At 35.6% G+C, this 24,755-nt stretch overlaps 1 protein-coding gene across 11 annotated transcripts in view; it reads right to left on the reverse strand.

Annotated features, from left to right (window-relative positions):
* PIGN (phosphatidylinositol glycan anchor biosynthesis class N) overlaps positions 1-24,755 on the reverse strand; it is a 138,027-nt gene that overhangs the window by 80,148 nt on the left and 33,124 nt on the right. For 10 of the 11 annotated variants that reach the window (XM_003914445.5, XM_017951820.3, XM_021930195.2 and 7 more), the window contains 7 exons: positions 18,989-19,113; positions 17,741-17,871; positions 16,679-16,795; positions 14,063-14,103; positions 11,191-11,250; positions 9,739-9,831; positions 8,999-9,054 (listed from right to left, as the gene is read on the reverse strand). In XM_003914445.5, coding sequence (XP_003914494.4) covers positions 8,999-9,054; positions 9,739-9,831; positions 11,191-11,250; positions 14,063-14,103; positions 16,679-16,795; positions 17,741-17,871; positions 18,989-19,113 — 623 coding nt within the window. The remainder of the gene's footprint in view (positions 1-8,998; positions 9,055-9,738; positions 9,832-11,190; positions 11,251-14,062; positions 14,104-16,678; positions 16,796-17,740; positions 17,872-18,988; positions 19,114-24,755) is intronic. The other variant, XM_009192840.4, reaches the window with a different exon arrangement.

The following is a 24,755-nucleotide window of genomic DNA, read 5'->3' on the forward strand; positions in this document are numbered from 1 at the left end:
AAAACAGTCACTCATAATACATTGAGCTATCCCTTATCACACTGTATCATTTGCTATACTGTCTATATGTTCCTATCAGACTTAGAGTCCAACAAGGGCAGGCAGCACTACGTCTATCTTTTCCAACACCCAATATAGTGCCTGGAACACAGTAGGAAAACAATAAATATTGGTTAAGTGAATCAATGAAGCATTGTAAGATAATTACTCTGCAATGGCTGAAATGATGACAAATGTAAACTATTAATTTCTGTTGAGAGTTAAATTGTGTCCCCCAAAAATATCCTAACCCCTGGTATCTGGGAATGTGACCTGATTTTGAAATAGTGTCGTTGTAGACATCATCAAGCTAAAGCACATTAATACTAAATTAGGGTGAACCTTAAATCTAGTGACTGGTGTCCTTGAGAGGGAGATCTGGAGACAGAGACACAAGGAAGAAGACCACTGATGACAGAGATAGACAGTGGAATGATGAAGCTACAAGCCAAGGAAACCGAGGATTGCTTGCAGTCCCCAGAAGCTAGGTAAAGGCAAGGGAAGATTCTTCTCTAGAGCCTTTGGAGGGAGCATGGTTTTGGTGACACTTGATTTTGGACTTCTGGCCTTAATTTTGGACTTTAGTCTCTAGAACTGTGAAAGAATATATTTCTGTTACGCTAAGCCATGTAGGTTGTGGTAGTTTGTTATGGCAAACTACCTAGAAAACTAATATATCTTCCTATCAACTGCCCAAATTCAGATTGCCCACAAGGAAAAGTGATGGTTTTACCATCTATTGTTCATTTTTCCCTTAATCGATGTATAGTTACAGATATGAATAAACTAACAAAGTATTAACTTAAAAAGCAACATGTTTGAAATATGACATTCTACATAGAAATTTGTGAGGAAAAATTTTCTTTATTGACTAAATCATCTTTATTGAAAATATCAAGTTTTAAAGAATCTATAAACATGTTAAGTTAAAAAAAGAGAGAAATGAGTTGTCTTAATCTGTGCACATTACTTTGCTGTAATTGTTACTATTCATTTCTTCATGGTTTCTTGAATACTATAGAATAAAGTAAACCACATTTTAGGATTATCAAGAATTTTATCAATTATTCAGAGTCAACTAGTGTTTAGAAGACAAGATCTCCTAAAATGCTGCCCTTTACTTACTATGATTTTTGTTACAAAAGTTTTTTTGCTTTCATCTACACATGACCTACTATTTTAGTGATACTTGTCTACTTTTTAGAATGTCTATTTAAAGCAAAAAATACTTTTAAGAGTATAAAGACAGAGAAAGCAGGATAAAAATTTATTTCTAGAATAATTTTCATTCCTTTAGCATGACCAATGATATAGAATCATATCACCCTTCATGTCATAAGTGAATGAATAATATTTTTCTATGGAGGTATGTGATGCACAGAAGTTTTTTAAAAAATAAATTTCAGTTTTGAAGCATAAAATTACATTTCTTATAAATAATGAGTAAATCAGATAGGTAAACTGGTAGAAAGGTTCACATACAAGCTAGTATTTAAATTTTGTCTAAGACAAGGGCCTTTATCAGCTAAAAGAAACAAATTTTATTAGAGAAACCAAGTATTTGTTGTCATTTTAGTAGAAAATACAATTTTATTCTTTAAGTTGTCCAAATTTGTATAATAATTTTCAAATAAAAAAGTAACAAATACTTTTGCTTCTATTGGCAAGGTATATATCGCCTTCCCAACTCTATATTTTTCCCCCTAAGATACCTCTTAAGAGATCTTTTCTCCTTTCTTCTTATTCTGTGGCATTTTTTTTTTTTAATTATTTCTTGTCATACTCCAGCCTCTACAATACACAATTTTAAACATAAAGTGTTTTTCCACTTTTTGCAGATGGGCGAGCCTTATATGCTTCTCCTGGTCATGTAGCTCCACCTGCTGGTCATCCTTCAGCATACCATCACCAGGGTCTACTGGACCCAATTTTAGCTTTAGGGTTTTTTTTAGTTTTTTTTTTTTTTAGCAATTCTATTTCTCAGAATGGATGTTTTATTACTTTTATTCTTTTTAGAGGTCTTTAAAATATCAAAGAGAAAATTTACTTATTTTTGCAAAAAATAGGATATGCAATTACCACATGGCCCTTTTAGACCCTTTCATAAGCCTAAGAATCTTGGCAATTTTATTTTTCCTATGTTCTGAAACATTTGCTATTATTTCATTATCCTAGGAATTATTTTATTATTCACCAATTACTCATAACTATGCTAGAAAAGACTGAACAAGACAATGGAAAAATGGTGAAGATACTATAAACTCTAATAATGCTGGTGAAATTAATCATGTCAGGAAAATTTCGATACTATGAATTTTCAGATGCCAATGTCCTAGATGAATTTTCTCAAATTAAGAACAGACAAGTGAACAATATACTTCTAAGAACAAAAAAAAGATACTTATACAAAAAGAAAGACTTTATTACACAATAGTTTGTGAAAAGAACCTGGGTTACCTTTTTTGCTAAAAGCATGTGTGACAACAGTATTCTTTGATCTTTTACGTTTATAGGCCAACATTTACTTGATATAGTTTCTAAGAAGACATGCTGACATTATGTGCATATATAAAAATGATTAAAAAGAAACATATGATGTTAATGTGAAAAAAACCCACTGGACTAAAGAAATAAAGGGCCTATGGTACTCAATAAATGGTGATAACTGTTTTTTCTGATAACATCAAACATTAAAGACTTGTAATGCAGAGCTAAAAATTAGTCAATGCCCTCAAATATATCTATTTCAAAATACCTCAAAGGAGGAATGAAATTTTTTAATGGGTAAAAGTAAATACCCTTAAAAATAATTTAACACATAATTTCTGTGGTTCACATCTCCCTAAATGATTAAAAAATAATTTTCAATTTAGTATTCCACCTGGTTCTGGTATATTTTCCAATTTTATATAACTAATATAATTAATAAATTCTGATTACAGTCAGGCACAGTAGCTCAGGCCTGCAATCCCAGCACTTTGGGAGGCCAAGGCAGGTGGATCACTTGAGCCCAGGAGTTCAAGATAAGCTTGGGCAACATAGGGAGATCCCATCTCTATAAAAAGTAATAATAATGATAAAATAAAATTCTGATTATGATGCTAGCTAATATGTTTTCCATATGACTGTTAAATTTTATGTTTTATAGACCTCACACTTTTAATTATTTTTAAATATTTAGTTCTTTAATCAAAGTAGAATTTAGTTTTGTGAATGAAATGAGGTTATGAGAGCTAGCCTTATTTTTTCCAAATAGTTAATTTTCTTAGTACAAATCTTTCTCCTACTGATTTGAAACACCACCTTTAGTCAAAACCAAATCCCATATACTTAAGATAGTCCCAAACTTATGAGAGTTTGACTTAGGATTTTGCAGCTAGCACGGAAGTGATATTCATTCAGTAGAAAGCATACTTTGAGTACCCATACAATCATTTCGTTTTTCACTTTCAATATAGTATTCAATAAATTACATGAGATATTCAATACTTTATTATACAATCGGCTTTATCTTAGATGATTCTGACCAACTGTAGGCTAATATAAGTGTTCTCAGCACATTTAAGGTAGGCTAGACTAAGCTATGATATTCAGTAGGTTAGGTGTATTAAATCCATTTTGCACTTACAATATTTTCAACTTAGGGATGTAACCCCATCATAAGTCAAGGTGCATGTTGTAGACAAGTGAATCTTGTCTTTTATGTACTCACGAATCAGTCCCACTAAACCTGTATGTTTAGTCTGCATCAATATCACATTTTTTAGAGTTATAATAGCTTTAGAATGTATTTTGTTATCTAGGAGAGCAAATCTCTTGTTCTTCTTTCTCAAAACTAATTAAGCTATTCTTGAGAACTTATTTTTGTTATAAATTTTAAAATTATGTTTTTGAATTATACAAAAATCCTTTAGTTATAATACCATATTCAGTAAGTAATTTGGAGAGGACTGACATTTTTACAATATTGAACAGTACTATCCAACATTTGTTTATTTATATTGTCTGTTATGTCCTTAATAAAATTTGATAGTTTTCTTTACAATGTACATTTCTCATCATTTTATTGCTGAGTATTTTATTTCTATTATGAATCCTTTTCCAATTACATATTCTACTGAATTTGTGCCAATGATTAGAATATCTATTTATTTTGATAAATATACTTTTAAAAATACATTTTATCAAAGCAATATATGCACATATTTTGAAAAAAATCAAACAGTACACAAGGGCATAATAATTCTTTTTCATTTCTCAGTTCACCAACCCAGACCAAAAACTTTTACATGTGTTTGTTTTTAGTTATTCCAGTAGTTGCCTACATTTTTAAAAAACATGTTCTTCTTACTTTTTCTTGACTTGATGACTGGGGGTACTTTTTGTTGACTCCCTGTTGTCTCTGGCTTTCCTCGCCACTCAATTTGGCTATATCACATTTTTACCTCCTTTTTTGGTGACCTTGGTTACTTTCATAATCTAATACCCAAGGCTGGGCGTGGTGGCTCATGCCTATAATCCCCGTACTTTGGGAGGCCGAGGAGGGCGGATCACAAGGTCAGGAGTTCGAGACCAGCCTAGCCAACACGGTGAAACCCCGTCTCTACTAAAAATACAAAAATTTGCTGGGTGTGGTGGCACGCGCTTGTAATCCCAGCTACTCAGGAGGCTGAGGAAGGAGAATCGCTTGAACCTGGGAGGCTGAGGTTTCAGTAAGCCGAGATTGAGCTACTGCACTCCAGCCTGGGCAACAGGACAAGACTCAGTCTCAAAACAAAACAAAACAAAACAAAACAAAACAAAACAAAAACTAATACCTAAACCTCTGACTAATTAAACTAAAGATAAAATTCTCCATATTCTATTTCATGAAGACAATAGCACCGCCACTATTCCATGTACATTTCCTTCCCTCTTTGCCTTCCAACCTGTTAACTGTACTTGTACATTTTCAAGGCTGCTAACACTTGCATCATATTCGGTAATCATAATTCATTCTTCCCTGTTTTGTCCAAGGATTGACTCTAAAAGCTGAAAACCAATATTTATATCATCATGACTATTTAAATACTATCCACTGAAAAACAAAGTTTTATGCTACAATTAGATTTTCTCATCTATTTCTTTAAAGCCTTGACCCACACGACAATGTTCAAAGGAATTCCCTTTCTCACAGTCCTAGCAACTGTCTAAAATCATGCCACATCTGAGGGTGCTTTATATTTGAAGCATGCTTTCTTATAAAGTTTGAAATGTTTCTTTCTCCCTTTTCTGATTGTCATTGTTTTGTTTTTGGTGGGGGGGTGGCGCAGATGAAGAAATGTATGCTTTCTATGTATACATCATGTCCTTAATTTCTTTCAGCTTCTTACTCAATCTATCTATTACTTAAAATTCATTTCATTTAGTTTGAGGTCTACACACTTCCTATTCTAATTTGGAGGATCTGCCTCTCATTTGGACCATTCTTATACAATTTATCTTTCTTTAAGTTTTTTGTTGCATTCTTCTTATGAAATATTTATTTTATTAAATGTAAGAGTTATTTTTAATGCATCTAGTACCTATCTACATTTTGCAAAGTTAATGCTGCTTTTGTTTTATGGATGCAATAGTTTCTTAAATATTTCTGAGAATTTTAATGTTTTTAGGTTTGGTTCTGTTCCTTGAATTTCATATGACCTCAAGAGTCTATTTCTCATGTTATCTTAGATCTTTTTGGTCATATTGCAGGCTTTTAGCAAGTGGTGATTTTTAGCCAGACAGGTCTACAGGCAGGGCTGGTCACTACACTCCAGGGTGGGTGAGCCAGTACATGGGAATCAGCCATCTTGCCAGGCCCCCAGAGGACACAAAGGTAGTAGTGGCTCTAAATATGTATGTGTAGGCAGACACTGAACATCAAAGTAGGGGAAGTCTATGATCAGTTACCATGCCACATGGAAAAAGGGGGAGCAGTATACACCTGAACCCTTGTTGAAGAGTCCTTCCCTAACCAGCCTTTCTTTCTTTTCTTTTCTTTCTTTTTTTTTTTTTTTTTGTTTTTCAGACAGGGTCTCACTCTGTTGCCCAGGCTGGAGTGTAGTGGTGGTCTTAGCTCACTGCTGCAACCTCCGCCTCCCGGGTTCAAGTGATTCTCATGCCTCAGCCTCCCGAGTAACTGGGATTACAGGCAGGCGTCACCATGCCTGGCTCATTTTTATATTTTTTGGTAGACGCAGGGTTTCACCACATTGGCCAGGCTACTAACCAGTCTTTCTAAAGTGGTTGGTCTAAAGTAACCCTCACTTATTCTCACTCTCAACAGCCCTTGTATTTTCTTCATAAAAGGAATTGATAATGTATTTCTTATTCACTTCTTCATTTGGTTATAGTTTGCCTGTGACACTACTGTACAAATAAATTCTATGAATGCAAAGCCTTTGTCTATCCTGTTCACTGCTATATCCACAAAACACATACCAGTCAATCAATATTTCTTGAAAAAGGTATGAACACTTACATATTCCTCAGAACCAATTCCACTAACAAATCTCAATTCTATACTACAATAAAAGAAAATTAGAATTAGCATAAGAGATGTAAATAACATAATATCCTAACGATATATTTAGGGTAATCAATTTTATATGATTGTAACTTGCAAAATGCTAATTTCATTTTATTTTTACTGTCCTATACACACATATATACACACAAACAAAGTCAAGTATACAACCACATTATTCAGAGGGTAATACAATATTTATGCCTTTCTTTTTTGTTTTTGAGATGGAGGCTCGCTCTATTGCCCAGGCTGGAGTACAGTGGCATGATCTCAGCTCACTGCAACCTCCGCCTCCTGGGTTCAAGTGATTCTCCTGCCCCAGCCTCTGGAGTAGCTGGGATTACAGGCATGCGCCACCACGCCCAGCAAATTTTTGCATTTTCAGTAGAGACAGGGTATCACCATGTTGGCCAGGCTGGTCTCAAACTCCTGGCCTTGTGATCCGCCTGCCTCGGCCTCCCAAAGTGCTGGGATTATAGGTGTGAGCCACCGCGCCCGGCCGCTTTTCTAATTTATGAATATCACACTAGTGCAACAGAAGTTGTCAAAAATAATTCCAATGAAGTCATTCAATCACATCCTTAAGATTCATAGATAAAACAATTTCTATTTAATTGGTCAACAGCAAAATCCTTGCTAATTGAATGTGAACCTCAAAGATGCAAGCCCAACACAGTCAGTAGTGCAGAGCCAGGTCTGTGATCTAGATCTTCCCTTTCCTGATTCAAGGAAAACACATCTTTCTGGACCTGGGATAGCAACAATCTGCTGCTCACCAAAGTCGACTCTCTTCTTTGCCTACTGTAACGGTTAATATTGAGTGTCAACTTGACTGAAGGTTGTAAAGTATTGTTCTTGGGTGTGTCTGTGACATTGTTGCCAAAGGAGATTAACCTTCTGAGTCAGTGGAGTGGGAGAAGCAGACCCACCCTCAATCTGGGTAGGCATCATCTAATCAGCTGCCAGCACAGCTAGAATAAAGCAGGCAGAAGAATGTGGAACGAGCAGACTTGCTGAGTTTTCCAGCCTCATATTTCTCCTGTGCTGGATGCTGCCTGCCCTTGAACATTAGACTCGGAATTCTTCAGCTTTTGGACTCTTGGACTTACACCAGTGGTTTGCTAGGGGCTCTCTGGCCTTTGGCCACAGACTGAAGGCTACACTGTCAGCTTCCCTACTTTTGAGGTTTTGGGACTCAGACTGGCTTCCTTGCTCCTCATATTGCAGACGGCCTATTCTGGATGTCACCTTGTGATTATGTGAGTCGATACCCCTTAATAAACTCCCCTTCACATATACATCTATCCTATTAGTTCTGTCCCTCTAGAGAACCCTAATACACTCACCCAGTAGGATTTGATGTCTCCTAGAATTCTAGAGCCTACTATATGTGTAGCAGTTCTCCAGGCTCAGCAACCCAAGTAGCTGGGACTACAGGCATGCGCCACTATGCGCGGCTAATTTTTGTATTTTTAGTAGACACGGGGTTTCACCATGTTGCCCAGGCTGGTCTCGATCTCCTGAGCTCCAGAAATCTGCCCACCTCAGCCTCCCAAAGTGCTGGGACTACAGGCATGAGCCACTGCGCCCAGCCTATCTTTATTCTTATGGCTTCAAAATCTTCACAAGCAACATACATCTTCTGAGATCCAAGCCCCTCTTTCTAATTAATTAACTGATATCTTCAAATGTAAGTTGAACTTAGTAACATTCATCTTTGTCTCTTGAACTAGTTCTTCTTTCAATAAGCCATATGGAACCAGCATCTTCCTAATCAACCAAGCCAAGTGCCAGGAAGTAACACTCTTTCCTGCCCCCACACCTTCCTAGCCAACCAGTCAAGCCCTGTGGAGTTCATCTCCTTAATATTTCTCATGTATCTCTCCATTCCCCCATCCCTCTTCCAGCCATTCAAAGTTATCTAGCACCTGGCTCATTATTTAACAACAGTAGGCCGGGCGCGGTGGCTCAAGCCTGTAATCCCAGCACTTTGGGAGGCCGAGACGGGCGGATCACGAGGTCAGGAGATCGAGACCATCCTGGCCGACACGGTGAAACCCCGTCTCTACTAAAAAAATACAGAAAAAACTAGCCGGGCGAGGTGGTGGGCGCCTGTAGTCCCAGCTACTCCGGAGGCTGAGGCAGGAGAATGGCGTGAACCCGGGAGGCGGAGCTTGCAGTGAGCTGAGATCCGGCCACTGCACTCCAGCCTGGGCGGCAGAGCGAGACTCCGTCTCAAAAAAAAAAAAAAAAAAAAAACAGTAATAGAAGAGGATTTCAATTTGGAGTTTACGCTAATGTATATAATATGGCAAACTGTATAAGTAAACTAATCCTATCACTCAGTGAAAAACTGCAAACTCAGTGGAAAATTCTTTCCTTCAAGTTAATAAAAAAATGTAAGGGACTTACTTAAATGGTGTAAACAAAAATGGTAAAGTAACTTCTTTTTTCTGAGTCATTTTCACCTGGGAACCAAGTATGAAAATATTACAAATGAGAAAAAAATGAATTTCATTTTGAAATATAAACATCCATTAAAATGATTCTTTAGGGATGGTTAACCACTTTGAAAATAAATGGAATTTTATGTTACTATATTGTTTCATAAATATTTAAAGAAAAATTTAACATTTTCTTACTATCTCAATAAGCTGAGAATTAAACATATCAATCTTGCAAAATAACATACTGTAATTAAAATTGTACTTCCTTAACTCTGAAAATAAAACAAGCCAAACTGCTTATTCTTAAAAGTGTTAAGAATAACAGAAGGTTTTAGTCAAAGAGTCACCTCTTTAAACTCTTAACGAATCTCATAACGTACATGGAATGACAAGAAATGTTGCAATCTCTAATAAGACTTCTATGGGGCAAATTCTAATAGTTAAAGAATTGACTTGCAGTCGTTGTAAGCGTATGTGGTAATCTTACATTCAGTCATTCCCCTCAAAGATAATTTGATGCCCTCAGACTGAGCCATAGGACCTACACTTCAGAAATGTGAAACAAGTCAAATACGTAAAATTTAAGGGTAAATTACAGGGAAATAGTTAAAAAACAAAATCAAGTATTTTCCCTTAATATATTCAATATTTAAATTGTAGTACTGTCCATTTTTGTGCGTGCCTTTTTAATTTTTTTTTTTTTACCTTGAACTGTTCAAGAATCTGTACTGCATTTGTAAACATGCTCTCTGCTTTGAAGAGATCAGTGTTGTTAAGATAATCCACAGGAAGGATTCCCTGCAAATAACAAACACCAGCTTATTGATAGTATTCAGACAGCTCAGGCTATTCTTATAAAACAAAACAGACTGAAAAGCAATAAAGATAAGGCATATGGACAAATAAATAATTGAAATAGTTAAATGAAAAATCTTTTTAAAACTATAACTGAAAAATGTTCTATTATTTTTCTCATAAAGTAGATGTATTAAGATAAGCAAAGCAAGAGATGAATTAAATTCACTAACACCTGGCATTGGCTGAGAGATAACTATGTTCTAGGCAGTGAACTGAGTGCTTCACACACAAAAAACAATTACTATGGTAGGCCACAGCCAGCATACTTAAAATGAAAGACTTCAGACATATCAGAGTGTACCGTACATAATAAGAGTAAGGACTATTCTGGTAAACTTTTGTTTTGTTATACACATACACAAACACTATGACTGTTGGGGTCATATTACTCAGCATTCTGGGTTAAATAACATTATTTTTTAAGAGTACATTTGATTTTTGAAGAGCTAATAAGAGTGGCTGGTTGAAATAGTTATTTTCGGCATTTCGGTATCCAGGGCCCATTCTTAACAGCATTACTATTTTCTGTTGAGAAATCTTGCCCATTAGATACAGCATGTTAGGTTTATAATCTAGGGACCTGCTGATTACAACCCAGGCTAGATCATCTGGAATTTGACTCCTGATAGTCAAGGGATAGAAACTAAGGTATAATGCTACTCTACCCTCATGTCAGTGCCCTGAGAACAGCTCTGCCATGGGATCATGGCTGTGGTTCATTCTTCCAAGTCTCCAGATATCCTGGTTCCAGGTTATTCCAAGCCTGGTTTTCAAGCACCACTTTGTTTCAGCAAATCACCAATACCTTTTCAATAACTACCCTTTAAACGAAGTCAGTTTTTGCTGCTTGTAATAAAAAAATTACTTACACATTTCTATCACTTATAACCAGAATACAAAGATATAAATCATACACATTTTAGAAAATTAAAGTATTTAAAGGAAAGCTATTTGGCTCATGTTCCATGTTACAGTATATAATACACAAGCAATTATGAGGTACTGCATATTTTGAAATAAATACACAGGAATATATAGTTATAAATGTAATCAAAGATCATATAAGCTGGAAGCAGTGGTGCATGCCTGTAATCCCAGACACTTGGGAGGCTGAGATGGGAGGACTGCTTGAGCCCAGAAGTTCAAGACCAGCCTGGGCAACACAGCAAGACCCTGTCTAAAAAAAAAAAAGAAAAAAAAGACTCCCAGATTATTCAGAAACACATAAAAAAGAGTAAATTTTACTGTGCAATAGTTTTTTTTTATACTGAGAGTTGATAATAAAATTTTATTCCTTACCACTGAGTTAAGAGGAAAGGGAACTCCAATAAGAGAAGTCATCAATGGTGCAATATCAGCCTACAAATAAAAAAGCTCAATTCTAAGAAGTCTATGGACATCAACAAAGAAATTAAATAATGTAATACAACCATATTTTGGAATATAACCATGATATTTGTTATAATCAGTTACTTCAAACATGTATTTAATACAAAAAGATATTAATCTCTAAAAGTGTCATTTGCTAGACGTATATGAATCTATAAAAAAAAATTTGAAAAGAAACCAGTAAAAGCCCTAAATGTAAAACATACTAAAACAAAAAAATTACTTATCCTATTAGCTAAGAATTTGACCATTTTATGTAACAGTTTTTCAGTATTATACAAGGATGCCTTATTTAGACATAAAATGAATATCAGGAGTAGACTTTAACTGGAGAAATGCATATATTAACTAGAAAAACAAAGTATCAGAAGGATACTTTGACCAGCCAGTGATGTTCAGAAAAGACATAAACCAGAGAAGAGGCTCTTTAGTCAAAAGATCCCAAATACCATTTTGGATATCTCCTCTTCAAGGTCATTTTCTCGGAAGACTTGTTCATCTTTTTTCTATCTTCACTTCCTCACCTTCCCATCACTCTTCTGCCCACTGTGGCTCACTCTGACCTTTTATCATTCCATAGACTGCTCTCTCTAAGAGAGCTAACCACCCATTTTCTAAATCTAATTGACTACGTTTATATAAGTCCTTATAATTTTTCAGGCAATGAAGTACTCAGAATTGAGAACGCCCAGCTTCAAATTTTCAGGCAGGTTTTTTAACCCTCTAATTGCTCGATTTCTTTATCAGTTAAAAAAATAAATACAAGTTTTTTCCTTAAAGAGGTATGACAGGATTAAATGAGATAAAACTTATAAAGTACTTGGCACATAATAAGCCTGTGACAATGACAGCTACAAGTGTTGCTGGCATTACTAGACCTTTCAGCAGTATGGCATAGGCCACTCCTTTCTTGGCCTCAACATCACACAGCTGAGTTTCTTCTCTCTCACTGGCTCCTCCTTTTCAGATACCTTCACTACTCCCTCACTTAAAGTTGGAATTCATCAAGTTTGTTCCCAGGCTCTCAATCTTTCTCACTTGCTACTATTTAGACTGTCCTCCAGGTGCCATCCTGCAGAAAACTGGAAATCTCCAAAGTCTTTCTAGTCGCCTTTTCCTTTTCCCTCAGAATCCACTGTCAGCCACCTCTAATCTCTTCTCCACGCTGCAGCCAGGGGGATTCTTCCACACACAAAAAACCACATCGTGTCACTCTCTAGCCTTCAAACTCTTCAAGGATTCTTTGAACTTTCAGAATTAAGTTCAGAAGGCCCATGAGACCTTGAAGGGTCCGTGCCTCCCTTCTGCCTCACACCACCCCATGGCTTCTATTGCGGTATAACAGGTTTCTTCAAGACCCTTTAATACACCATGTAACCTCTCACCAGAACTTAGTGTATGCATTTCCTCTGCCTGAAAAGCCCTCCTCCTACTGCCTTGGCCTACTAATTCCTGCTTATTCATGAATCTTAGCTCAATCCTCGACTTCTCAGGAAGACTTTGCTGACCACAGTCTATCACATACATCCACTCTACAGTCTCACTGCTGCACAAATCTCTTTTGTAGTAGTTACCACAGCTTCAAGTTTACATGTATTTGTACAACAGACTGATGAGTATCTGTTCTTACCCCTAAGGTATAAATTTCCCAGGACAGGGATTAAGTCTGCCTTTACTCACCACTAAATACTTACACTTAGTACAAAGTTGAAACACACCACAGACACATCACAGTGTTAGTAGAAGGAATGAATAGAAGAAGAGATTCTCATTTGATGGAGATCTGAAGCAGGAATGTTCGCCAACAGACTGACAATTCAGAGAGCAGTAACTGAATCTATGTTAAATTGCTGATTATGATCTGGTCTGGCTATGAATACGAGATGTTCTTGTTTTGTGATCTTCAAGTCATTCCTGTCTTTTTGACAGTGATTTTTAATTGCAAATTAATAAATTGCTATTCTGACTTAATATGTTCATGTTCATTTACTTGGGTAGTATGCATCTATCCTGGGAGAAGACTATTCTTATTATGCTGGGAAGAAACAAGTTTCTACAACCACAGGTCTGAAAGTGAGACCCTGGACCTTGATTTGTCCACCACAGTAAGTAATCTCAGCTTGTGTGGTGACCTGGAAGGCAAGATACTCCTGCCACTTTGGAAGCCATATCCCAATGATGCTATACCTTCTATAAATAGCGAAAATGGCTATTAAAGTAGCATGTTTTTAACAATGACAACTATGTGCTTCATATTTACAGACAATGCTACTAGTCTAACTTTATCAGACTGGCTATACATTTTCCTCTAACAGAAGGTTTCTAGCTGAGTAATTTATAATCTCATCACTTTTTTCCCATTGCATTTGTAAGGTTGCTGGTTAGAAGTAAAGGTAAAATATGTGTTAACAAAAAGAAAATGTAACTGATATACTATAGGAAAGGAACCCATAACAGGAATTTTAATAGATCTGTGCTTAAATTAAGCAATACAATCATGAAAAGCAATCACAGAAATTTAACAGGCATGCGAACTTCAATTTACATAACAAATAATTATCCAGTGTTATTTGGAAAAAGTCTTTTATTTTCACTTGAAGTTTTGTTTGTTTTGCCACAACAGATTAGTTGAGCTAAAATATTTGCACTAAAAGAATTCCCCTTAGTAACTGAAATGTTTTGAAAAAGAATTTGTCAATATTATCTATTTTTTATAGTTTTTGACTAACCTCCTTATAGAAGATAAAATTAAATTTGAATGTAATAAAATCAAAATGGATACCTGATTGACATCTAGCCTCTTCCAGTTCTCCAATCTCCACTCTGAAAGATAAAATCAGACACAAGATCTGATGTTAAGATTTAAAAAAGAATAAATCATTTGATTTTTAGGAGTGCCCAATACTTATGGAAAACATAGGTATTAGAAATGTCTATTTTAAGCCAACTATGAATAAAAATCATGCTTAAAGGCAAAGGTATATTTTTTTAAATAATTTTTTAAAAAGTAAATATTTGGTGTTTCCTGTGATGGAAGCATTAAGCTTCTTAAATGCTCTTTGGGAGATAATTGTTTCAAAATATCAGAGGCTGAGGAAGGAAAGATGGAAGTGAAAAAGCACAATGGTAACAACTGTCAGCATTGAAAACTCATTACAATCCTGTTCGAGAGAGTTATTAAGGCAATTGATAGGAAGTTAATTAATTCAAGCTTCTCTTTTTTTCTGTGATGGCAGTTGCTCCCAAAACACTTAAAACTGTAGTTGTGATATTCCTGTAGTCACTAATCACAAATGTTAACATAGTATATTGAGTTATTATTAAAATTGCCTTCAAAGATAGGCTCATTCTTTCATTTTGCTACACATAAATTCAGAAATTGCATCTAACAGAAATCGAAACAAGTGATTATGAGAGACCAAGTTTTGATTTAATGGCTTTAGGATATACTGCCAAAAGAGTTATAAGATATTGTATAATAAAATTTCATTCAATAAGCTAATTAAAGTTTAAAAATATGTTTCTGACTCTACTAGTCAACTGCCAAAAATTCACAATAATCAGTTGATGAAAAAGTGCACATTCCTTCTCTCTAAAATGTATATTTAATATTCATGAGAAAAAATGCATTTATTTTGTGACAATTCTTGAAATCATGTGATTCTAAAACATCAATTCAGTGAGAAATCAAATGCCAAAATAAAGTTAAATCTCATAAATACAAACATACTATTTACCCTACTTTCTATTTTGATCCAATCTAATCCATTTATCACAGAGCAGTCAGAAAGGTAGCTCCTATGGCAAAATGGAATGTTGGCAATGCTCTAACAGGTTTTAACGATAGAGCACTGCACTCAGGACATACTTCATGCTCTCCTTACCCAGGCTTTGGTGCATCAAATGATCTACCTCTTGTTTACCTCTCCAACCTCTCAACTCATTATACTCTGCTCCTAGCTGACAGTGCTCAGCCACATCAGCCTTCCAATTCTGTTCCTCGAACAAGCTAAGTTCTTTGTATTTTTTGCCTCTTCATTTGCTATTCCCTCTGCCTGAAACATTCCTGCCCTAACCTTCATATGAATGGCTCCCTCTTATCCTAACTGTGAAGAGACGTACTATTAGCCCACTCTATAAAATGTATCCTGCTCCATAAGGGAAACTTCTAGGGTATTGCAAATGTATGGCGAATCTGGGTGGAGATTACATGGTACATATATATGCAGGTAAAATTCATAAAGCTATACATTTAAAACTAATGCATTTTGCCTCCTTTGCTAAATATCTTAATAAAAACATGGGAGACTGAGTCAGGCATGGTACACACCTGTGGTTCCAGCTACTTGGGAGGCTGGGGCAGGAAGACTGCTTGAGCCCAGGAGTTCCAGTCTGTAGTGAGCTACGATTGGCCTGTGAACCTGTTAATAGTTACTACATTCCAGCCCGTTCCATTCCTTTAGAGACACAGCAAGAATCTGTCTCTAAAGAAACTATGGGGGACAGGGTGGAGAAAGGAGCCTGGTCCTACCTCCTCTTTTATCATATCACCCTGATTTTCTTCATAAAATTATCATAATGTGTAAATTTTGTTTATAATTGCTTTAATTCTCCTACTAGAATGCTAAGTTCTGAGAAAGCAGGGGCTATCTCAAAGATATACAGTAGATGAAAAAAAGAGTCCTCTAGCTTCTTTTTCTTTCATACCTAAATAAATCTGGAAATGATAATGAGAGTGTACTGGTTGCACTGTTGTGGCCCCTTGTCAATATCTCCTCTGTGGACCTGTGATTTGGCATGATGCTCTCCATCAGCACTTACAAACATATAAGAAATCGCCCTCTGAAAAATGCACCATTACTTACTGAAGACATGCTATTGAGTGCATTATTCACTGTGCTCTTCTGTCTTCATTAGGGCCTAGGGTTGAAATAGCTCAGTACTACCTCTTGCTTTTTATCTAATAGAGATATTTTGCAGGTTGTATGATTTTATAACTGATAGTATGTACTTTGCTTGAGTTGAAAAATCTCAATCAAACTGATAATTTACCTCTATGAAACCTTAAATTTCCTCTTATTTAATTTTTATTTACTCTACCTCACATTCAAATTAATTAATAAATTAATAAAAGAACATCGAAAGTTCAGTTTATCAGTTGAGACATTCAGAAAGGTCTAGTTATTAGCAGTGGTGTGCTGGGAAGGGTTCAACAAATGGCTCTTTGAGAAGAGAAAAACCAACAATCCCTTGTAGTGTTTGCATAGAAACAGTAATGGCACAAATGTCAAAATGAGGGATTTACAACTAAAATTTGAAAAGTGATTTCTTAAAAAATTAAACTTTGTTTTTATTTTAAGAGGCTGTGTTTATAAACACAGTAAAGAAATGCTTGTACCTTTCAAAAATGAATCATCAAACTGCTGAGCTGATACTCTTTGGGGATAATTGATTCCAGCTCCCCAAGTGACTAAAGGAGTTAAAGTCTCTGAAGGATGACCAGCCCCATGGGAACCTACAAATAAGATACCAAGAATAATAAGACAAATATCGAACAACTAACTTACAACTAAATATTTTTTAAATAGTTTGTTTTGAAGAGTTGATCCATATATAGTTAATTATAGTGACTACATTGCCAAATGGTTACAACCTTTTATGACAATTAGTTTGGCAATATTCCTATAAAGCGAGTTAGAGAAACAACAACAAACAGGCAAAAACTAAAACAAAAAACCAGAATGTCTGCTGAGTAACTATGTTTGAAAGAATAGAAATAATAACAATAAGACATGGAAGAAGTGTTGCTGCTGCCAGAGTAGCACTGCAGACAGGAAGAACAGAGAGCTCCCTTGGGCAGTAACCACCCAAGCTTGGGGCAAGCAGTAGAGACTTGGTCTGTTCTGGAGAAGATGGTAAGGTCTCTTGATCTTTTTCTTCCAGGCCACTCTGGCAGGTAGAGCCAAAATAAGTCCTTTATAAAGTGGAATTCAAATCACTAGAAATTCATATTGTGATTTAGGGACAAATTTCATCTTTGCTTTATTTTGTTCTCTGTGCACACATTGCATTTGCCTTGGGAATCTTATGGGTGCACAGGCTTATCCGGGACAGAATTTCAGCAGCCATCAGTCCCTCAGTAATACCATCTTAACACCACTCCCTCTGCCAACATATACACTTAATTCTCTGTAGATAAATAATAGTTACTTTTTATTTTCTTCTCCACTTTCCTCTAGTTTCTCATTTGTAAATGAGAATATATTCGTTTTTTAGTTAGAGAAAATATTTTTTATATAAGATCAGTTGTTTTTTAGGCTAACATTTTAAGCACAAAATTATGTGCTAGACACTTTGTATATACCAAGACATCTAATCCTCTCAACATCATAAAATATTTGCCGGCTACATTTATCACTACTTTAATTGTAAGGTACATATCAATTAAAGACACACTAACCCCAGTCTGTCATTCCATGGTCAGAGGTAAAGATAAATGTTGTTTTCCCATCATTTCCATAGAAATGGTTAAACATAGACACGATTTCTTTAACTCCATCATCAACTTTTTTAATATTATCCTTGTAGTCTCTATGTATAAAGAAACAGAGGAACAAATTAAATTAATTTGGAGAAATCAAATGTATTCAGTGTGGATTTATTACATTCAAAATCAGTAACTTCTGAAATGCTTTTAGATTTCATCTTTAATATTTTAAAATCAGAGCACTCTAGATTGTTGAAATAATTTTTTTTCTCCTTTTAATGAAGCAAAATAACCCAAAATAGTTTTCAAAAATGATTTAAAAGGGGACTGATTAACAAATATATTTTAATAAACTTTTAGGTCCTAAATGAGATAGATGACTTTCATGTCTCTCACTCTCACTACATAAACTATACTCTTCTGGCCACACTAAAAGTATCATTTCAAGTATAGAATATTTTCATTCCCTAAAGTGCTTGTGATATAAAATATAATAGCACACTCTGAACACATTATATTTGAGATTGCCATACAACTGAACAAGGTTCTTTCGATACGAATATTCCAGCAATTACAACAGTGCCTCAAGTTTAAGAAGGGGATTGTGAGGTATTCATTACTGGTAGCTAACCCAATAGGCTTTACGGCTACTGTTAGGCTAATCTAAACCAAATGCAAAATAAGAAATAAGAGTATAACATGGTATCTTCCTTTTACTTGTGGTCTTCAAAAGTGAGAAAAATCTTTGCTGTTATATATAAGGAGTGTTACTGAATTATGGTATACAAAAATTTATACAACTTATATGCTAGATACAATACTAATTAAACGGAATACACAAGGAATAGATAATTACATCTTTTGGTGATATAAAAGTTAATACCATAGAATGCTTTTATTTTCAAGATTCACTGAAAATATTTCTAAAATATATAGATATTTTAGATCATTTTTTTCTCTGCTTCAGTAAATGAAGAGTATGGAATATGTACAGGATATATTTTACTTATATTAATGTGTCATCTGGATACAGCACATATGATTTAAACCACTACATCAGAAATCTCATATAATCAAGAACTTAATATACATTACAGTAGTTATTTAAAATATTAGCTCTGTTGTTATAATTCCAAAGAAAACATTATAATAATTTAAAAGTTCAATAGAATAGATGTTTCCCCTAAAAAATACAATTAAACATAGCATGCATTAAATTACCTCGAGGATGGTCGATGAGCATGTCCATTTGTATCTATTCCTAATAAATGTAAGAAAAAAACTATTTTCTCTTCATTTATTTTAGAAAACAAAGACTGGTTGTTCCTGGCATGACGAAAGAAGTCCTACATATAACAAATGAGTTAAAAATATTTAGTTCATTTGTTTTATTTTAAAAGTAATACTGATGAAAACATTTAAATTTATGCATAAGTACAAAATTAAATTATCTCACGTTATTTAAATCTGTGACCTACCAACACGTCTTTGCTATCAGCTCAGACATCTATGTTCAATGAATTAGCTGTTTGTTATAAGAAGGCCAAAAAAAGGTGTTAGAAAGGGGATCATAATTTCATAGAGATCTCATAATGTTAATCTCACATCTAACTTAATAAAATACAGCAGATTGAAGACATATTTTGGCAAGAGCCAAAAATAAAATAGTAATAGTGTTATCAGTTTAAGAATCATTTATTATTTTTAAATATTTCAGAACTGGACCACTTCTCATTGTCCTGTGTACTACCAACCTAGTCCAATCGTAATCTCCAATTTAGAACATTGCAAATAGCCTCCTCATTACTTCCTTTGCCCCAACTAGAATGTGTTCTTCAAATCATGTAACAGAAAAGCATCAAATTCATAAAATGCCACTTGGCAGGGTGAGGCTGGGAATAATTAATAAAAATAAAATTTGAAGATTATTATGCTAATTTAATAATGATAAACTAGATTCATAAACCCTTCTAAGGCAAATGATTCATCCTGTATTCATATATGCATGAACATGGGTTCAAAACTATGAAGACTACTTTTAAATTATTTTAAAATAAGTTAACAGGCTATCTAAGATACATCTTTGTTGTTCACATAAATGCCTTTAAGTGTAGAAGATGTTAACTTTTAACAAGAGATGTTTAATGTTTCAACAAAAGTCTGAAGTATTTAAGTATTTTTTTCAAATAATTCTTCATTACTATGTTAAAAAATACAAATGGTGCAATTAGAGAACTAGCTATTCAAGAATAGAAATAAATTAATATAATATGTAACCTGCTATCATCTGTCTCAAAAGTATAAAATTGCCCCCTAACTTTCATATACATTCTAATTAACTCCTAAGAAAATTTAAAAACTAGATAAAAATGATAAGTTCTTTAAGAGAAAAGAATTAAAAGTTAAACACATAATTGAAAGCTGACAAAAACAAAAAAACTGAGCAAATGACTTGAATTATATCTATAATTTGTTCTATGGCTGGTACAATATATTCAGCTACGTAATCCTTTCTTGGAGCTAGATGTGCTCATCCTATCCTTTCTTGCAGCTAGATGTGCCTTTGTGGTTTTGGCCAATAAGATTTAAGTCAAATATTTCAGTCTTAAAGCTATGTGGATCTAAGGCTCTTTGAAATAAATATAATTCAGTAGGAAAGATCCTTTTTTCTTCTTCATATTGTTGACCTAAAACACTAACATAAGGGCAGGAACTCCAAGGGTATCTTGAGTCATGACATAACCTTGAAGATAAAACTCACGCTCTGAGGTTAGAGGAAGACTTCAGGAGACTGAGTGTCAATGACATTGTGGAGCCAATATAGCACCCTGGACTGCATCAATGCTCAGCTGCCTACTGCTGGCATTATCTTTACGTAAGATAGAAGTAAACTTTTATTTTCTTCCCTATTACACAGGTATGATCTAATCTAAGTTAGTATACTTATTCATGTATCAAACAATTCCCTGATAGAGGAATTATTGTTGTTGTTGTTATTGTTGTTTTGTTGTTGTTGTTGTTTGAGACAAAGTCTCTATCGCCCAGCCCAGGCTGGAGTGCAGCGGCACAATCTTGGCTCACTGCAACCTCTACCTCCTGGGTTCAAGCAATTCTTGTGCCTCAGTCTCCCGAGTAGCTGGGATTACAGGCATGCACCACCATGCTCGGTTAATTTTTTTGTATTTTTAGTAGAGACAGGGTATCACCATGTTGGCTAGGCTGGTCTCAAACTCCTGGCCTCAAGTGATCCATCCACCTTGGCCTCCCGAAGTGCTGGGGATTACAGGCGTGAGCCACTGCACCCAGCCTCTGATAGGGGTTTAAAGTTAACAGTGTGAAAAAGTCAGTATCTCTGCCAACAAGATGTATATTGAAGGGGAATATGTCAATGTATGAACAGTTATAGTATAGCACAATAAAGTATTAAGGGAATATAGAGGAGGGTTATCTAAGTCAAAGTGGAAATAGGGTAAAGCAAAGAGAAGTCACAGAAGACATAATAGAGAAGATGATGCACGAACTGAGATTTTTAAAGTGAATAGATTCAACCCAGGTGAACCTTTGAGGCCATTATACTAAGTGAAATAAGCCAATCACAAAAAGACATAGACTGTATGATACCACTTATGATATAAAGTACCTAGAGTAGTCAAATGCATAGAAATAGAAAGTAGAATAGTGGTTGCCAGGGGTTGGGGGAGGGGGAAATGAATAGTTTGTTTGTTTGTTTGTTTGTTTGTTTGTTTGTTTTGAGACGGAGTCTCACTCTGTCGCCAGGCTGGAGTGCAGTGGCACGATCTCGGCTCACTGCAACCTCCGCCTCCCGGGTTCAAGCGGTTCTCCTGCCTCAGCCTCCCGAGTAGCTGGGACTACAGGCATGTGCCACCACGCCCGGCTAATTTTTGTATTTTTAGTAGAGAAGGAGTTTTACCATGTTGGCCAGGATGGTCTCAATCTCTTGACCTCGTGATTCACCCACCTCAGCCTCCCAAAGTGCTGGGATTACAGGCGTGAGCCACTGCGCCCAGCCAGAATTATTGTTTAATGGGTACAGAGTTTGTTTTGCAAGATGAAATAGTCTAGAGATTAGTTGCACAACAACATGAATATACTTAACATTACTAAATTACAGATGCTCCTCACTTACAATGGGGTTATATCCCAATAAACCCATCCTAAATTGAAACTATTGTAAGTCAAAAATGCATGTAATATACCTGTTACAGGTAGTGAGACAGGCATGAGTGGGACAAGAGAGGGGTCTTCCCTAACCCATCAGGAATGTCAGGTGATGATTCAGCAATTATCACACTGCCTCTCTAAAAGTAGTAGATTGGCAGCTGGCACCAGGGACAGGCCATTTCCTGATGGTCCACACTTGCTGCACTAAAGTGTTAACTGAATGCAAGCACCAGAGAGATGCATTCCTGGGCATGTGCATTAAGAGACCAAATGGTGAAGTATGCCCGTCAGGGGGCACTCCACCAGAAAAGGAAAGAAAGCCTCGGATGGGTGTGCGTACAACTTTCTAAACACACTGCATGCTCACCTTCCAACGTTAAGGAGGGCACTTCGCATGCGGGCGCCCCACCCTACGGGAAGAATCATGGAAAGGGGCCAGCCTATAAAGTCCTAGGATCAAGATTAAACACTGCACTTGACCTCGGTGCTCACTTCTAGGCATACTTCCCATTCTTTCCTGTTCTAAAGCTTTTGTAAATAAAATTCCACTCCTGCCTTGGTCTCTTCTTCTGCCTTATGGCCCTAGTCAAAGTTTTGCTTCTGGGGAGGTAAGAATTGAGGTTGCTGCAGATCCTTACGGATTTGTTGCCAGTAATTCAGATACCTTCCGCCAGTAACATACCTAACCTACCAAACATCATAGCTTAGTCTGGCCTACTGTCCACGAAGAGTCAAACTCTATAAAATATTTGAAGAGATTTATTCTGAGCCAAATATGAGTGACCATGGCCCATGACACAGCACTCAGGAGATCCTGAGAATATGTGCTCAAGGTGGTTGGGGTGTAGCTTGGTTTTATACATTTTGGGGAGACATGAGACTTCAACCAAATATATTTAAGAAATACATTGGTTTGGTTCAGAAAGGTGGGACAACTCAAAGTGGGGATTGGGGGGAAATTTAAAAATTTCTGGTTGGCAATTGGTTGAGTTTCTCTAAAGACTTGGGATCAAAACAAAGGAATGTCTGGGTTAAGATAAGAGATTGTGGAATCCAAAGTTCTTATTTGCAGAGGGACCCTTCAGATAGTAGGTTTCAGAGAGAACAGGTTGTAAAATGTTTCTTATTAGACTTTAAGGTCTGTGTTGAGGTTAATGCCAGAGAGGTATAATGAGGCATGTCCGACACCCACCTCCCCTCATGACGTGAATCAGCCTCTCAGGCTACATTTTTAAAGCTTTTAAAAGCGCCCTGGCTGAGAAAGTTCATTGAGATGCTTGCGGGGGTGGTGCTTAGAATTTTATTTTTGGTTTACACTACCTTCAACATGCTCAAAACATTTACATTAGCCTACGGTTGGGCAAAATCATCTAACAGAAAGCCCATTTTTTAATAAAGTGTTGATAATGTGAGATAAGTGAGATAATAATTACTATTTCATGTAATTTTTGAATACTATACTGAAAGTAAAAACCAAAATGGTTGTATGGGTACTCAATGTATGGTTTATACTAAATACGTATGGCTTTTGCACTGGTGGAAAGTCAAAAGAATCGAAAGTTAAACCACTGTTAAGCTGGGGACTGTCTGCAAACACTTAAAATGCTTAAGATAGTAAATTCTGTATTTTGCATATGTATTTTTTTTTTACCACAATTACAAAAAACAGGTGAGTAGAAAACTGCATGGATCTGGAAACTGTTTGGTTTGAATTAAGCATGAGTCTCTAGCCAGGATATGAAGTAAAACCCTTAACTCACTCTCTAGCCTCTTCTGAGACCTGGCTCCCAGGCAGTCCTCCTGCCACACTAACCTCCCTTCTTTCACTTCCTCAAATCCATTATGCTGACTCTTGACCAAGATTTACATAATGCTGCTGGCCTGAAATACCTTTCCATACCAATCCATCCCTACCCATTTCTTTGTCTCCTATACCTGTTCTGAGATTATCTCAAACCTCTTAGGCTTCCCCTAACAGTCCAGATTAGAATTTTCTGAAGATACATTCTTGGTCTGTATTTTTCCTTCACATCACTTACCAATGCTGATGACTTCATATTTTCATTATAACTTGATTAATATATATCTACCATATTTTATGAAGAAGTCATGTGCAAATCTTTTTTTCTGTCCACTACCATGTCAAGACTAGTAGTGTTGAAATAAAGAAAGGAAGAAAGACATGAAACCAGGCCAGCTACCAGCTAAGTATGTACATTCGCAAGGAATCAATTCCATGATTTTGGAGGGATTTTAGCTACACACACGAAATTAGAAGCCAAAGGCTTTCATGCAGATATTAATATTAGTACATTATGTTAAGAAGTGATGATTAGCGAAATAATTTGCTAATCATTTTCTCAAAGAGATTTTATTTAAGATGAAAGTTTTCCCTGTTGACAAAAGTATACATTAAAAGTAAAAAGAAAATTTCAAGGGAAAAGATCCTTGGAAAAAAATAGGGTTTAGCCATGGATTTTAGAGCACTCAATTTCTGCTAAGCAAATACAAAGAAAAAGGCAGATATATACTGAGGAGTACATTCACAAACAAAAATGGCTATATCATGGAGAAGTCCACAAAGTCAGTTCAAAAGACACTATTAGAAAAAAGAAGTGTCAATCAAAGCCTCTTATAATGGATGAATTATGAGTTGTTATTTGGAGATGAGGAATAATGCACTGGTAAAAGAAGAGAGACAATGTCCACAATTGAGATTTTCACACAATTTTTGAGAATATAAATTATATTGTATTCCTCATGAAACTATGATAATTGTCACTATAAAATGTTCAAAAAACTCTAG

This window comes from Papio anubis, chromosome 19, assembly GCF_008728515.1.
Source record: "Papio anubis isolate 15944 chromosome 19, Panubis1.0, whole genome shotgun sequence".
Lineage (NCBI taxonomy): Eukaryota > Metazoa > Chordata > Mammalia > Primates > Cercopithecidae > Papio > Papio anubis.